The 17,395-nt window shown below is 51.5% G+C and overlaps 1 protein-coding gene across 1 annotated transcript; it reads right to left on the reverse strand.

Annotated features, from left to right (window-relative positions):
• Window positions 1–1,103: 1,103 nt before the first annotated feature.
• Window positions 1,104–15,329, reverse strand: ZSWIM2 (zinc finger SWIM-type containing 2; the record flags this gene model as incomplete). Its single annotated transcript, XM_080670153.1, is given in 11 exon segments — window positions 1,104–1,150; window positions 1,153–1,286; window positions 1,288–1,901; window positions 3,085–3,238; window positions 6,240–6,352; window positions 6,752–6,836; window positions 8,408–8,659; window positions 10,300–10,516; window positions 11,501–11,541; window positions 13,568–13,644; window positions 15,159–15,329. Coding segments are annotated over 11 exon segments (1,905 nt in total).
• Between the last annotated feature and the right edge of the window lie 2,066 nt (window positions 15,330–17,395).

Consider the following 17,395-nt stretch of genomic DNA (forward strand, 5'->3'; position numbering starts at 1 on the left):
GTCAGGGAGGAAAGAGCATAGAAAGTCTCATTCGCGTGGAGAAGACAATCACGCACATTTACGATTCCTGTAGGGCTCTGTTAACTCTCCTGCTCTCGGACCATTCGGACATCCTACAGAAAGTTACACGGATTCACTACTCCCCGAGCAGGCCATGGGTGGAATATTTCATGTATGGTTTACTACTGTGATAAGAAAACTCAGTGATGGCGGAGTTATCGTTAATAAGTTTCACTAGTATAGGAATAGTGTCTGTATAGTATAGGAATAGTGTCTGTGTAGTATAGGAATAGTGTCTGTATAATATAGGAATAGTGTCTGTATAGTATAGGAATAGTGTCTGTATAGTATGGGAATAGTGTCTGTATAGTATAGGAATAGTGTCTGTATAGTATAGGAATAGTGTCTGTATAGTATAGGAATAGTGTCTGTATAGTATAGGAATAGTGTCTGTATAATATAGGAATAGTGTCTGTATAGTATAGGAATAGTGTCTGTATAATATAGGAATAGTGTCTGTATAGTATAGGAATAGTGTCTGTATAGTATGGGAATAGTGTCTGTATAGTATAGGAATAGTGTCTGTATAGTATAGGAATAGTGTCTGTATAGTATGGGAATAGTGTCTGTATAGTATAGGAATAGTGTCTGTATTATATCTTTCTTTTAACGGAAAGTAAATTTTGCAGCGTTGTTGTTTTTCTCTACCAGCACCCCACACGGATGTGGGGAGAATCCCGTTCTATGCTATCGAGTGGAATGTTTGAAAACAGTGATTCAATACAAGAAAAATCTCCTTCCTTCATTTAATAATAATTATTTTAATCAACATAAAATCAGATATAAAAGTTCAAAAAATGTTCATAATTCATAACATCCTGAACATACTCATTGAAACACCTAACATTTTAAGTCTTTTAAAGAAGGAACTAATTTCCTTCATGTGTAGTTAGTTCTTCACGGACAAGTGAGCAAAATGACAACAGAAAATTTTATACCCATTTGTCAAAGCTATATAGTATTGTTTTACGTTCTACAAAGAAAACATTTCATGTTCAATATCCAAATACTAGAAAATCCTGATGTTAGTCAAAAGTGTATTTTCATAACGGAACTCCTTCCAATGTTAACGACAGCTCAGCACTGTTTTATTTAAAGGGTGAGACGTAGGCCTTCTTGATCGATGATGGCATTTTTTTCTAAGTTTCCCCAAACAATTAGCACACCTTGTAGACAAACTAAGTTTGGTTGTATCCCAACTGTCCACAAGATCTGAATCTTCTGGAGGTATTTGGTCTCCTGTTTTCCTCTCTGACATTGGTGCCAAGAATCTTCTTCAGATTGTGGTTGATGCGTTTAGAGCCTTTGGTCAGCTTCTGGCTTTGACCGGCGTCATTGACCTGGCGGCTTCTCGTTCCAGGGGGACATACGTTATTCTTGCGAGTGATAGAAGGAAGAAATGTTTGAGATGGTATTTTCCCAAAGGATCCCGTGGGTAGATCATGAAAATACCGGGGGAAATGTTGCCTGATTTTATACTCGTAGGTTAATTTTCTTGAATTTGCATCGTCTACGTTGAGAGAGTACAGGTCACCTAATGTCATTTCCTGGTGGGTGTCTGTGGGACGCTGAGGCGTCTTCGACTTTTCAGAATTACGTTGGTGGATGCTAGGCAAAATCCCAGCTCTGTTTTGTTTTAACACTAACCCGGTACCAGGGATAAAGAGCCCTGGTTCTTCCTGCTTCGACGGATGGGCGACCTCTGTGTTTGGAACCGAGGGATGGCCGCGTCCATTCACGGCTGCGTCTTTCCAGAGCAAAGGGTTGTATATGACCTGTCCATCAATGGGGCATGCGTTGCACTTGTGGAATAACCAGCTGTCAATACATTTCCTGTGAAACTTTAAAAAAAGGTTATGAGTTAACGGGGGGTATACTGATCTTGCTTATAATGTATACTGGAGGCCCGGTGCACGAATTTGTGCACATTGAAATTAATTAGAGGAAATAATTTAGAGGCTGGGGAGGGACCACGGGAGGTTGGCTCCAGGGCGTGTCCGGCCCGTCTCGCCCAGTCCTGATTGGCTGGACCCCAGCAGCAAGCTAACATACCAGTCAGAGCATCTGCTCCCTGGTGGTCAGTGCGCGTCATAGCGACTGAGTGGACAATCGGCCTCTGGGTTGGACACTTAGCATTTTAGGCTTTTATACATATAGATTATCTATGCAAATTTTCCTGTTTCATTATGGAGTCACTACTAAAACTAGCAAAAATGAAAGGTAATTATAACTTATCAAGTTTTATGAAAATATGTTGAAGAGGTTCTCTTAAAAATGTAATTGGTTATGGGTTATACGTTTCTTGAAAACAAAACGGAAAACCACGATAAATGTGGCACAGCTTATAGTATTATTATAGGCATATTTATTTTCATAAAGTATAATATACCTATGTTATTATGTCCACTTTCAATATTGAAATGGAAAGCCTACTCTGGGTATTAGTTTTGTAATTTTGTTTAAGACTACTTATCCTAGCCGCTAATTTTACTCTTTCTAATGAATGAAAATGATTAAATAACAAAAAAGTCATAACCAAGGCTAGGGAGAGGTGGGGGAGATAAGAGATCAATCAAAGGACTTATATGCATGCATGTAAGCATAACCAATGGACGCAAGACACTGGCGGGCATGCAGGAGGCAGCCGTTCAATGATTTTCTCTCATCATTGATGTTTCTGTCTCCTTCTCCCTTCCTCTCTGAAATCAATAAAATATACACATAAAATTCAGTATTCTGTAAGCCTTTCCTTCTGACAGATAGCTACAGTGGATACGAGCATCTAACTTAAAGGGCCAGTCTCTCTTTCCTGGACAGTCTGCACAGAAACAAGCCCCAGTCTAGAGGGACCCGCTCGTAGGGGCAGAGCGGCCTTTCCCACCGTCTTTTGCTCCTGCACAGACACCGTTCGGCTTGGACATCTGCACGCCGTACGACGACGGGGGGGAGAGGAGAGACTTTGGGGGTCCCTTCCTTTGGGAAAGCCGGCCCGCAGGGAGCGCGGGAGAGGCAGGGGTGACCCACCTTGTGGGCGCAGGGCAGCAGCCTGGCGTGCTGGCCGGGGCAGAAGGCCTGCAGGCAGAGGCGGCACTGGAAGCCGGGGGCCAGCAGCTTGCTGTTCTTCGTGACCGCCAGCAGGGGCAGCGACCGCACCGCGTGCTTCGGCGTGTGTGCCGGGCTGCAGGAGGACAGCGGGGGCTGAGTGCTGGCCCGTGACGCCCGCCGGGGAGCGGCCCCCGCGGCAGGAATGCCCACCAGCACCCCGCTTTCTTGGACGGAAGAGAGTAGGTCTCAGACGGTAGGCAGTTCAACAGAGTCTAGCCGCAGGGGTGGGCAAACTACGGCCCGTGGGCCGGATCCGGCCCATTCGGCTGTTCTATCTGGCCCGCGGAGCCGAAAGAGCAGAGGGTTCTCTTGCTCTCCCCTCCGCTCCTAGTTCACACAAACACTCCATCCATGCTTTTGTTCCGGCCCTCCGGTCCAGTTTAAGAACCCATGGTGGCCCTCGAGTCAAAAAGTTTGCCCACTCCTGGGTGAGGGGGTGATCAGGCTGGCAGGCAGAAGTGGTTAGGGCAGCCGTGGGCAAACTATGGCCCGCGGGCCGGATCCGGCTGTTCTATCCGGTTCTCTTGCTCTCCCCTCCGCTCCTTTACTTTGAATTTATGTTAGTTCACACAAACACTCCATCCATGCTTTTGTTCCGGCCCTCCGGTCCAGTTTAAGAACCCATTGTGGCCCTCGAGTCAAAAAGTTTGCCCACCCCTGGTAGCGTCTTGATCCTTAGCAAGGAGGAGCCAACTTTCACATCAGCTTCACCGAGAATAAAGTTAAGGCCCAGCCGGTTTGGCGTCGACCTAGGAACCAGGAGGTCAGGTTCCATTCCCAGTGAGGGCACAGGCCCGGGTTGCGGGCTGGATCCCCAGTGGGTGGCGTGCGGGAGGCAGCCGATCCATGATTCTCTCTCGTCACTGATGCTTCTCTCTCTCCCTCCCTCCCCCTGCCTCTCTCTCTCTCTAAAAGAAATCAATAAAAACATATTTTAAAAAAAGAATGGAATTTAGTCATTTCAGTTTAAAATACTAGCCTGAAAACCAGAGCAGAGTTTTGGTGAGAATCATACAAATTATTTCAGTCTGAGCCAACACGGAGGCTTTTGTGTTGTTTGTTTTGTTAGAGAAATACAGCGCCACTGGCTCTTCTGTCTGGTGGAAAGTAGGGTGCTCAGAAGTTCCCGCTGGTCACAGTGAGCTAGTGGGAGGCCCTCGCTTCCCGGGGGCACGCTGACCTCTGACCTCGTCGCTATTGCCAGCCCGCGTGGCTGGGACTCGGAAAGGACCACGCCCCATTTTGCACCCAGAGTCACAGCCTGCAGAGCTGAGGTGAAGGCCTCCCTCGGATTCCTCTCCCGCGGGGAACGCACTTCCAGCGTCTCCGTCTCTGAGGGAACAGCCGTGCCTCCGGCTCCTCTGCAGACGCTCAGCCGCTGCGGGGACCGCGCTGACCCGGGCCCTTAGCCGTACAGTCCCTCACCCCCTTCCGGGGGAGTGTGACACCTCGCCGGGGCCCTCTGTAGTGGCTCATGTTGTACCTCCACGCATGAAGAGCGGTGGTCCCCACAGTGCCCACAGGGCCGGGGCTGAATGTCCCCTGGGGTATGCATATCTATAATAATAAAAGCGTAATATGCTCATTAGACCGGACGTCCTTCCGGACGTCCTTCCGGACGACCTTCCAGAGGAAGCCGGGGCTGCGAGGGAAGCCCGGGTCCTGGGTGCCAGAGGGGAGCCGGTGCCGGCAGCCGGGGGAAGGGAGGCCTGCTCTTGCACAGAGTTCGTGCATCGGGCCTCTAGTATTTATATATACATTTTGTTCGATTAATTCACTGAAATTATTTCTAAAAAAGTCTTCAATTTTATTCCACCCTTCAAAAACGATCTTTTGTATATATTTTACAACGTGGCTAGTAGGTTAATGAAAAACAGCCACTTCGATCTCTGTACTAGGTAAGGAGTGTGGCCCAAGGTCTGGAGGCCTGCCCGCTAGAGCACCGCCCGCCTGTGTTCTAATCACAGCCAATCGCTCACACTCTCCCTGCAAAGGCGGGGGGCGGGGGCGGGGGGCGCGGAGTGAGGCCCAGAGACCGCCTTCCCCAGGGCCAATCATGTCAAAGCAGATCTCCACTCCCCTGTGGAGTCCTTTTCTTCTTCTTTAAATGACTCTAAGATTTATCTATCTTCAACGTATTGTTGAAAATATTACATGCGCCCCCTCTTCCCCCCATGGACCCCTTCTAGCCCACACCCACCCTCCCCCAGGCCTCCTCCACCCTGTTGTCTGTGTCCACGGGCTGTGCATACATGCATACAAGGTCTTCGGCTGATCTCTTCCCACCCGCCCCCATCTTCCCCCTGGGAGGCATCCGTCTGTTCCATGTTTTTGTGTCTCTGGATCTATTTTGCTCATCAGTTTATTTTGTTCATGAGATGCCACATGTGAGCGAAGTCATGAGATACTTGTCTCTCTCTGCCCGGCTTATGTCACTCAGCACGATGCTCTCCAGGCCCCTCCCTGCTGTCTCACAGGGTCAGAGATCCCTCTTTTTACCGCTGCCCAGTACTCCCTGGTGTAGATGCACCCAGCTTTCTTATCCACTCACCTGCTGATGGGCACTCGGGCTGTTTCCAGATCTTGGCTATTACTAGTATAAATGGCGCTGCTATGAACATAGGGGTGCATACATAATGTGTCGGTTTTAATTTTACATTTATTAAGATGATCGTTTAATTACTGTACTGTTTCCCCGGGACCTAGTACCGCCTCCGGTAGAATTAATAATAATTACAGACAACGTGATCGGGGTATTGCTGTGTGCATCACCTCCCTTCAGACTGGCAGAATTCCTGGGCAGCTGGCTTTAGAATCACCCCCAGTGCAAAGCGGAAGAAACCGCTCGGGGCGGGGTGGGTCACTGCCCGAAGGCAGGCAGCCTGCCTGGCTCCCCTGGGCCCGGTTTCAGCCGTCTGACCCCAGGCCTCGCTCCCACCCGGTACGCAGTGTCCCCCGGCCTGTAACGAGGACTCAGTCTGCGTTTGTCGAATACAGGACTGAAGGAAACGTGTCAAACTCAGATGTTAGGTAAGTGCCCCACGTCCTACACGCAATTCCACTGAGAAGCTCACCCTGGCTTTTCTTGAAAATGCGGTGTCTGTTTTTCTACGTCGTTTTTAAGATCTCTGTACTTTTCAGTGTCACCTGATCGTTTTTCTAGTGACTTCCATCTTTGATTTCTCTTCTGTAACAGAGAAAACATACATGTTCCTTGGCAAATCGCACTTGTATTTTGTGAATTAAAGTTCACAGGCTGCGTGTCAGGAACTTAATATGATAACTCAGTCTGTGACGGTCAGAGCCTTTTCAAAAGGCAGTCAGGTTTGACGCCGTCCTGACGATTTATGTTCAAGGCGGTCACGTTTGCTATTGTGTTGGATTTTACGAATCACGAATGTACGTACGGATTGCCTTGTGCATCCCGATGGGAAAGAGTTCTCCAAAAGCTAAGGTCTTTGGTGTCTGTGAACCTCATTCCGCTCTATCCCAGGGTGTCATCGAGGCCGCTTGTTCTCGGATGTGCTTTATGGCGTTTGCAGTAGGACTGACCGGGGTGGGGTGGGGGACGCGGGGGGACACTCACCTCCCGGAAGGTGAACGCGTGGCCGGGGTGGCAGCCGCTGTCGAAGCAGGCCTGGCACAGGTGGACCTCCTCGCACTGGGCGCACCTGGGCACGCACACGCGCAAGGGAGACCCCATTACTTGGAGGGTTTGGGGTGAAGGATTCTGGCCAAAATTTCCCTGCACAGACGCCACGAGGCCCGCCTTAAAGGTCCTACCTGCGCTAGCTTCCTATTGCTATGGTAACAAGCGCCAGCACAGGTAGCGGCCTGCATTACTGTTTTGTGAGACAGAAGCCGGCCTGGGTCTCCCTGGGCTGCCGTCCAGGGGCCACGAGGATGCATTTCCTTTGGGACGAGAGCGCTCTCCTGTCCGTCCACCTTCCCGGGCCGCCCGCCTTCCCGTTCCTCCTGTGGCCCCCCCCTCACCTTCAGGGAAAGCGGGGCAGCACCGCCCTGCCTTCCTGCCCGCTCACATGCCCCCTCTCCTCTGTGTCCCCTCGCCCCCTCTGAGCGCCCTGGGGCTCACACTGGCCCAGGGGCCGCAGGAGAAGGAAGGGCCGTGAGCGAGGGGGAGACGGCTCCCCTGCGGGGCTCTGAGCGTGGGAATTCGTCCAGGACAATCAGCAAAGCCATGTCCGGGACCCCAAGGCGGGGACCACTCAGCACCCCACTCCAGACGGCATGCAGAGCCGTGCCCTCGCATGAGGGAAGAGGAGGAGACAGGTGGTGTTCTGCGGTCCTGGTTCCCCAACATCCCAGTCTGACCCTCACCACATGCCCATCACGTTCTGAGGTCCTGGCTCCCCAACACCCCAGTCTGCAAACCCTCACCACACGCCCATCACGTTCTGAGGTCCTGGCTCCCCAACATCGCAGTCTGACCCTCACCACACGCCCATCACGTTCTGAGGTCCTGGCTCCCCAACACCCCAGTCTGGAAACCCTCACCACACGCCCATCACGTTCTGAGGTCCTGGCTCCCCAACACCCCAGTCTGGAAACCCTCACCACACGCCCATCACGTTCTGAGGTCCTGGCTCCCCAACACCCCAGTCTGCAAACCCTCACCACACGCCCATCACGTTCTGAGGTCCTGGCTCCCCAACACCCCAGTCTGACCCTCACCACACGCCCATCACGTTCTGAGGTCCTGGCTCCCCAACACCCCAGTCTGCAAACCCTCACCACACGCCCATCACGTTCTGAGGTCCTGGCTCCCCAACACCCCAGTCTGCAAACCCTCACCACACACCCATCATGTTCTGAGGTCCTGGCTCCCCAACACCCCAGTCTGACCCTCACCACACGCCCATCACGTTCTGAGGTCCTGGCTCCCCAACACCCCAGTCTGCAAACCCTCACCACACGCCCATCACGTTCTGAGGTCCTGGCTCCCCAACATTCCAGTCTGCAAACCCTCACCACATGCCCATCACGTTCTGAGGTCCTGGCTCCCCAACACCCCAGTCTGCAAACCCTCACCACACGCCCATCACGTTCTGAGGTCCTGGCTCCCCAACACCCCAGTCTGCAAACCCTCACCACACGCCCATCGGTCAAGGAAAACACCCCGTTAGGCGGCGGGGAGGGAGGGGGCCAGATGCCGGGTCCTCCAGGCTCAGTCCCCGCAGTGAAGAGGGGACGCCGCTCCCCCCCAGGCCCCGCGGACACCCACCTGTAACACGGCCCCTCGATGGGGCACTGCTGGCAGCTGTTGCAGGGGACCCCCAGCTGCTTGTCCAGGCGCTCCTTCTCCGCCACCGTCACGAGTTTGCTCGCGTTTCTGAATTCCTCCAAAATCAGGCTGAACGGTGCAAAGTCTTCCCTGCACAGAGGACATTTCAGCATAGACGTGCTTGTGGTGGCATCCTGGTAACTGGCCAAGATCTTCATGCATGTTATGTGCACGTTATTGCCACAGCCAAACCTGTGAGGGGGAACGTTGGGTTACCATCTGTACACACACACAGGTTATGCAGGTGCGTGTGCACAAAGGCTGTTCTCCGCTGCCACCTTCATTTCCCGCAGGGACGGGTCCCGAGCTTCCAGCTGTAACTCCTTTGCTTCATAAACGCCCCCTCTGTCTTCTCTTGTCTAGCTAACCCAGTGGTCGGCAAACTCATTAGTCAACAGAGCCAAATATCAACAGGACAATTGAAATGTCTTTGGAGAGCCCAATTTTTAAAACTTAAACTTCTAACGCCACTTCTTCAAAATAGACTCGCCCAGGCCGTGGTATTTTGTGGAAGAGCCACACTCAAGGGGCCAAAAAGCCGCATGTGGCTCGTGAGCCACAGTTTGCCGACCACTGGTCTAGCTAATCTATTGTCTTTAATTCACTACATCAGAATTCCAAGCTAATTCCCCCCATTCAATGAAACGGTGGGCCGAAACCGGTTTGGCTCAGTGGATAGAGCGTCAGCCTGCGGACTGAAGGGTCCCAGGTTCGATTCCGGTCAAGGGCATGTACCTTGGTTGCGGGCACATCCCCAGTGGGGGGTGTGCAGGAGGCAGCTGATCGATATTCCTCTCTCATCGATGTTTCTAACTATCCCTCTCCCTTCCTCTCTGTAAAAAATCAATAAAATATATTTCAAAAAAAAAAAAGAAATGGTGGTAAAAAAATTTGCAGCATGAAAATATTTTCCATTTGGAAAGTGAGAATGCACATAGTATTAACAAAAAGGAACATTAGAACAATAATTATTACTTTTTAAAAATATATTTTTTATTGATTTCAGAGAGGAAGGGAGAGCGAGAGAGATAGAAACATCAATGATGAGAGAGAACCAGTGATCGGCTGCCTCCTGTGCGCCCCCCACTGGGGATCGAGCCTGCAACCTGGGGATTGAGCCGTGAGCTCCTGGCTCCGCGGGCGATGCTCCACCACTGAGCCACACCGCCAGGGCCTGCTCACGTTTTAAATAAAAAGCAGCTGGGAGCAGGTTGCCACCTTCTTTTTCTGGAAACCCCAGGAAACGTCCCTGAGAGAAACAGTGTGTGGGAAGTGGTGAAAAACACACGTGGATACAATTTTGGCAGATAATCAGGAGGGGGATAAAAAGAACGAAAAAGAGTTCAATAGCAAACGGTTGTCCACATTTTCCAAATCCAACTGCCTTCAAGAATAGTTGACGATGACACTTAATAAACCTTTGTGTGAAATTCTGAATTATTTAGGTTTAAAAACAGAATTTTTTTTTTATCCAAGTAAAATAATCTTTACTTTTGGAAAACTCTCGGTAACTAAACCATGGCATTTACTCATGTGTTAAAAGGAAAAGGTCAAGAATATTCTACTTTAATAAACTTAGTGAAAAGAGTAGATTAGGTTTCAGTTTTTACCCTTTACCGTGTCACCCAGAAATACTCAGAGGAAGAGCGGGGCCTCTCCCAACATACAGGCTGGGAGACCAGAGAAGGCCTACGAAACACAGCCGTTCAAACAGGTCCCGTTTGCCGCCCGCATGCCCTCACGCAGTCGGACACACACACACACACACACACACACACACACACACACACGACATGAGAATGTCTCCCTCAGTTTCAGATGGACGGCGTCACCTGCAGAAGGTGACGGGAAGCTTTTTCTCCAGCAGCACTTCCTGACAGATGGAGCAGATGTCCTCGGGGCCGACCTCCTTCTGCTTGGCGCACCCGCCGCCTTCACCTTCCGGGTGTGCGTGTGCGTCCTCGGCTGGTTTTGGGGGAGGTGGCAAGCGATCCACCCCCCGAAGCAGGTCATCGATCTCTCCTTCCACCAGGCCTAGCTGCAGAGCATCTAGTGAAAACCCCCCTCCGTGTTAAAATGCAGCAGCAACGGGAGAGCGTCACACACGGAACAGCTTGTGCTGAAAGTTAGCGCATTTCGGAAGGACAGTTTGGGTTGTTATCACGCTCACCGTCACCCCTTTTTTGTATTCTTTTCAGAGTCAAATAGGTCAGAAAATGCGCGTGGCTTAGGGCTCAGGATCTGGAGAAGGGCCGCGTGCAAATGACAGAGACGAAACAAGAAATAATAATTTGGAAATTGGAGGGCCAGGCGGAGAGACCCATGCGAGAGGAAGGACTTCCAGCCTTTTATTCAGTTTTGGATACGCATGTAGCCCTTAGTCAGGCAGGCAATTCCGGTCACAGCCGGACCATCTTAAAGGCCAGTCACTATTAGTAAAGATTTACTCTGAGACTATTTGGTCACCGAGCCCCCATTGTCTCCACTAAACAGTCGGTGCACAGCTCCGGCCCTTGCCAGGGCTCGAGGTTCACCAGCGCTCCTGGCTCCTTGTTCACACGTCTCTGACAGTGGAGACAGCGGGTGGCTTCCAACAGGAAAAGACTGATTTATGGAAAGAATGGACATCACCTCACTTTTCTCACTAAACAGAGCCTGCGCAAACTAGTGCATTTTAAGGGTTTTGGATTAACTGTATGATTATAATTTGTTAACTTCAACACAGTTTTTTTTTAAATTTTTTTTAAAATTTTTTTAATTGTTTGAAGTATTACAAATAGTAGTACATATGTCTCCTTTTTTTTCCCCATTGACCTCCCCCCAGCCTCCCCTTCCCCCCAGTACATGCCTTTACCTGCCCCCCCCTCAGTGTCTTTTATCCATTGGTTATGCTTATATGCATGCGTACAAGTCCTTCGGATGATCTCTTACAGCCCCCCCCACAACCTCCCCTGCCTTCCCGCTGTAGTTTGACAGTCTGTTCAATGCTTCTTTGCCTCTGTATCTATTTTTATAAAAGCACATACAACTTACATTCATGATTCCTTGGAAGCTTGAATTTTTTCAACAAGATCCTAAGATTCACAAGGAGAAAAACAAAATAACGCATTTATTTCTGGTATAACCTCAAAAATTATTTCATTTTCATTTTAGAGTAGGAATGGCATTATAGAATTCATACCACTGAAGGTAGAGGACAAACTTAAACCCCCACCAGCTTTCTGTTATGAAAGCAGATACACTTATGTTTTAAAAGGAGCATATGTGAAAAAAGTATGATAAGTGGAAATGAAAGACATTTACAGGAAAGACATTTGCCGGACGGCATCCAGGTATTTCTTCATGACGTCAAGTCCTTTACAGAGAGGCTAGTGAGGGAAGCGGGGGTTCCCGGGACTCCCTTTAACTTCCCCAAACATCGCCTTCTCCCAGAAATGGAGTAATTTTCTGGAGAGATTACCAAATGACTCTTCCTACATAAGCCATTATACTGTATGACAGAAAAAATATTTTCAAAATTACCCATTAAAATGGAATATGGTTATTTTTTAAAAGTGGGTAATATATATTAAATTTGTGCTGAATACATATTAAGTATATTTCTATATATTAAGTGCTTGTGTTATATTTCCATCCTGTTTATAGTTAATATACAGTAAAACATGAGTTACATTACATAAGTAACAGAAAAGAATGCTGGCAGAAAATAAAAATGGGAAAAAAAGATATTTTAATGATAATAAAAGCAAACAGCAAGTTTTGAAAGGACCATATTTTATATCCTTACGCTAACTAGACAAATAACTTGTTAGTAGATGCTCAGTAAAAACTGGTCAAAACAAAACATTTGGTAAATAAAAGCATTAGGAATAATGGATATTACACTGTTTTTTTAACCTATAAACAAAAGCATTAGAAATATGAGATACACACTATTTTCTTACCATCTTGTTGATTTTTTTCTCTCAAATATCAATCACAACTTTTCTATAATAATATAATGAATGACTTTTTGATATAAGTATAGTAGATAAACAAAATGAATTGAGTTAAACTAAATGCAACTTTATTACTTTATTTCTGGAATTCCCTTACAAATAAATTCTGACATTAGAGGAAAAACTTCAGATTTGATAGAAAAATCTCCACTTAAGTCCTACTTCTATCTTGAAAGACACAGTCAAATGCTTATTGAAAAAAAAAACAACAATAAATTAAAAAACATGTACTCTACCAAAACACATAGTTATCAATGACATGAGTGAACAGGGAGTCCTTTCCTGTCTTACAGATTTCATATTTGTATGTAATGAGAAACATTGATTTTTATTAAAAACTAGAGGCCCGGTGCACAAAATTCATGCATTGGTGTGTGGTGGGGGGACGTCCCCCCTCAGCCCAGCCTGCACCCTCTCTGATCCAGGATCCCTGTTGCAATCCAGGACCGCTGGGTCCTAACTGCTTGCCTGCCTGCCTGCCAGATCACCCCTAACCACCTCTGCCTGACAGCCTGATGCCCCTAACTGCTCTCCTGCCGGCCTGATCGCCCCAACTGCCCTCTCCTGTCGGCCTGATCACCCTCTAACTGCTCCACCCTGCTGGCCTGATTGCCCCCTTACTGCTCCACCCTGCTGGCCTGATCACCCTCTAACTGCCCTCTCTTGCCAGCCTGATCGCCCCTAACTGCCCTCTCCTGCCAGCCTGATTGCCCCTAACTGCCCTCCCCTGCCAGCCTGATCCCCCTCTAATTGCTTCCCTGCTGGCCTGATCGCTACTAACCGCCTCTGCCTTGGCCCCTGCCACTGTGGCTTTGTCTGGAAGGACATCCGGAAGATGTCTGGCCTAATTAGCATATTACCCTTTTAGTACTATAGGTACTAACATTCAAAACATGTAGAGGTGACACAGTATTTTTTAACTTAAATTGTGCTTAAGCATGAAATAAAACACCCTGAAGTGTATAATGAGCCATGACCATTTTTGCCTTCACATTTTCCCGACACCGAATTTCTTGAATCCTGCACAGCTCACACACAGAGGAAGGCAAACACGTGAGGTAGCCGCTGCTCCTTCTGGAAGGCGGTCGCTGCTGTCACTCACCAGCATATGTGCTTGCAGAGCTCCGCCCCCTTCTGAAAGGCGGGGCAGTTACAGGTGTGCGGGTTTCCCAGGAAAACCTTTAAAGGAAAAACGCACTAACTTTTAAAGCTCCAGGCAGTTTTTAGTTAGAGTAAAGCTGCATGAACAAAGCATTGGATTAATACTTCAAACAATTAAAAAAATAAAAATAAAAATAAAATTAAAAAAAAAAAAATAAAAGAGGTTTCAGGAGGCAATCCGGTTTCTGTGACGGAGAGGCTGCATCTCGGCTGCAGGGACCCCTTCATTCTAGACACCTGTCTCATTTTTTCACTCCCACAATCCTTTGCCTTTGCCTAGGTCAACGACCTGCAGGATCCACACAGACTGTTTTTAAATGGCCTAATCTGGGGCAAGTGAAAAGAAGGCTAATCTTAAAAGCTTAAACACCTCTCTCTCTCTCTCTCTCTCTCTCTCTCTCTCTCTCTCTCTCTCTCCTCTTTCTCTCTCTCTTTCTCTCTCTCTCTCTCCATCCTACCTTGCAGTGAAGCTAAAGACCTTTTTAAAATTTTGGATTTCTGTTTGTTTGGTGCATTTGAATCGGTGAGTTTATTTTATTTAATTGTATCCAAGGAGACTAATGTTGTTCGCTGCGTCTGTCTTGGCCAAACACGTTAAAGGCAGTGTGTGTTGTAAGCAGCCCGGTGATGGAAGGATGCGCTGAAGCAGCGCTGGTCAGGACTCAGGTGCATAAAAGCACCCAGACTTCCCAGGCACCACCTGCCGGGAGGGTGGGCGGGCTGGTGCCTGCCGGATGCTGAGAGCAGGACAGGCGAATATCTGAAACATCCGTGGACTCTCAGCGAAATCAGAAAGAACTTGGATTCATTAAGACCTTTCTTTTTTTAGGGTCTTATCAGCTTGAGAGTGACCAGTGGGTCGAGGAGAACCCGTCTCGGGATTCAGCAGCTACAGCCGGTTGCAGGCCGAGGGTGGACTGTCCGTTTCGGTCAGTTGCGGGGCCAGTGCGGGCTAACGACGTCTCAGAACCCCCCCCCCCGCCCCCATGTCTGCCTCGCAACCCTCGTCTTCAAACCACTCCAGCCCCAAGGTCAGAGGCCATCCTCTCCCAGGTGGGGTGCCATCTGGAGTCCCACCCCCATAGGGAGCCTTCTCTAAGCAACACGGGTCCCTGTGCAGCGCGCACCCCGAGGGTCTGAGCTCAGATGGCCTTAGGGACTGGAGGGGCAGGTGGGGCAGGGGCGGGGCAGGTGGGGTGGAGGGGTCAGGGGCGGGGCCGGGGAGGGGGCAGGCGGGGTCAGGGGCGGGGCGGAGGGGTCAGGGGCGGGGCCGGGGCGGGGCAGGTGGAGCAGAGGGGCCGGGGCGGGCGGGGGCAGGTGGGGGCAGGTGGGGCCGGGGCGGGGCAGAGGGGGCAGGGGCGGGGCAGAGGGGGCAGGGGCGGGGCAGAGGGGGCAGGGGCGGGGCAGAGGGGGCCGGGGCGGGGCAGAGGGGGCAGGGGCGGGGCAGAGGGGGCAGGGGCGGGGCAGAGGGGGCCGGGGCGGGGCAGAGGGGGCAGGTGGGGCCGGGGCGGGGCCGGGGCGGCGGCCGTTACTCGGAAGTCGCGGTGGGCGGGCCCGTCCTCCTCCCGCAGCAGGAAGCCGGTGGGGCCGCTCTCCCGCAGCAGGTAGATGCTGCCGCCCAGCGCCCGGTCCTGCGCGCTGCTCAGCCGGTGGCTCAGGTGTCTGCGCCGCCGAGCGGCCTTGGCGGAGCCTCCGCGCAGCATAGCAGCCTCCCCGGGGCCGCCGCCCCCCAGCCGCCGGCCGTTGTCCTGGCGACCGCGCCGCCGGTTGCCTTGGTGACGGGGTGGGGGGGGGGGGGGACCGCGGTGTCCCGGCGTGCCTTGCGCCGGGCGGAGGCGGAGGCGGGGACAGGTGCGGCGGGTGAGGCGGCCGCGGGAGGCGCGCCGGGCGGGGGGCTGGCTGTGGGTCTCCGCTCGCTCCGTGTGCGGGGCCCCGGGCCGGGCGTTGTGCGGGGACAGCCCGGCGTGCGCTCCGCGTGCGGGTGATGCCCAGCCACCCCCTGTCGGAGCCGAGGCCCTCGCGGCGTCGGCAGGTGCCGCCGGCCTTTCCCAGGCCCACGAGGGGCTGGTCACGGGTCCGAGCCAACGGCGGGCCGAGCTCCCCGAGCCGCCTGGGCCGTGTCGGCAACGGCATCCACGCCCGCCCCCGGGAAACGGCCTGTGGGCCCGGCCCCGCCCCCCTGGCCTGGACCACGTTCCCCTCCTGACCCGCCCGGGACCCGGACCCGGACCCGCCCCTCCCGCCCCGCCCGCCCCGCCCAGGACCCGGACCCGCCCAGGACCCCGCCCCTCCCGCCCCGCCCGGGACCCGGACCGGACCCGGATCCGCCCAGGACCCCGCCCGACCCGCCCCTGCCGACCCGCCCAGGACCCCGCCCCGCCCAGGACCCGCCCCGCCCAGGACCCGCCCCGCCCAGGACCCCTTCCAGCAAAAGCCCACCCAGGCCCTAAGGCACCTCCACTCCATTTTGGGGCCCAGCCCCTCTGGCCTCCAGATGAACCACTTCTGGCCTCTGCGCCTCCTCCTCCGGGGACCCTCACACAGGCATCGAACCCAGGAAGCAAGATCCTGACATGTGGGGGCCGGAGGGGGTCTCTAAGTGGCCTGATGGGGTCCGGGTGTTTCGGGGAGGGAGGTGTGCGGAACCCATGGACTCGATGCCTTTTAAGGTGACAAACCCCTTGGTAAGGAATGAGATTTCCGAGGTGCCGACGCTGTCCCAGGACGTGAAACAGTCTCTGACTTTGTCTCTGAGTCTAGGGGGGCCTGTGATGAGGATGAGCCGGTAGAGAAGCCGTGTCCCTGGAATCTCTAAGATGGAAATCGGGAAACAGCCACTGGGTGACATGACGATGGAGGACACTTGTCCCATCCTATCAGGGAGGAAGGCACAAGCAGACCATGTCAACAGCAGGCGGGGAGCATGCCCGAAGGCCATGAAACGAAGAAGGTGCTGGGGGTGGCAGCCTTCACCCGAGCTCTCCAGGCGAACACCATGCAACCCCAGGTCTGACGCAGAATTCACCCGAGCTCTCCAGGCGAACACCATGCAACCCCAGGTCTGACGCAGAATTCACCTGAGCTCTCCAGGCGAACACCATGCAACCCCAGGTCCGACGCAGAATTCACCCGAGCTCTCCAGGCGAACACCATGCAACCCCAGGTCCGACGCAGAATTCACCCGAGCTCTCCAGGCGAACACCATGCAACCCCAGGTCAGACGCAGCCTTCACCCGAGCTCTCCAGGCGAACAGCACGCAACCCCAGGTCAGACGCAGCCTTCACCCGAGCTCTCCAGGCGAACACCATGCAACCCCAGGTCCGACTCAGAACAACCAGCATGCATGAGACCGGACTCCCAACTTCACCACCACTTCAATGGTGCCAGATGGTAAAGTCAGACATTATCCACTAGGAACAAGTTCACACTGAAGCCAAGAGGAATTATACATTGAATTCCCGTAGTTTGTGTATTAAGACTTACAATTTAAAAAATTCAAAATAAGTGACAGCCACACTTTCTAAATAAGATGAATGAGGTTTTAGAATGAAGACACTATTCAACAGCCATTCACTCTCTCTCCATATATATGTGTGTGTATCTATCTATCCATACATACAACATATATACGTATATATATACACACATATATATTTCCACATGTATTTTATCTCCATATACATTATATATACTATATAGTTACTTAAGAATGACGTTGAAGACAACTTTACTTATTTATTTTTTTTATTAAGTTATTATATGTGTACA

This window comes from Plecotus auritus, assembly GCF_963455305.1.
Source record: "Plecotus auritus genome assembly, chromosome: 5".
In the NCBI taxonomy this organism is placed as follows: domain Eukaryota; kingdom Metazoa; phylum Chordata; class Mammalia; order Chiroptera; family Vespertilionidae; genus Plecotus; species Plecotus auritus.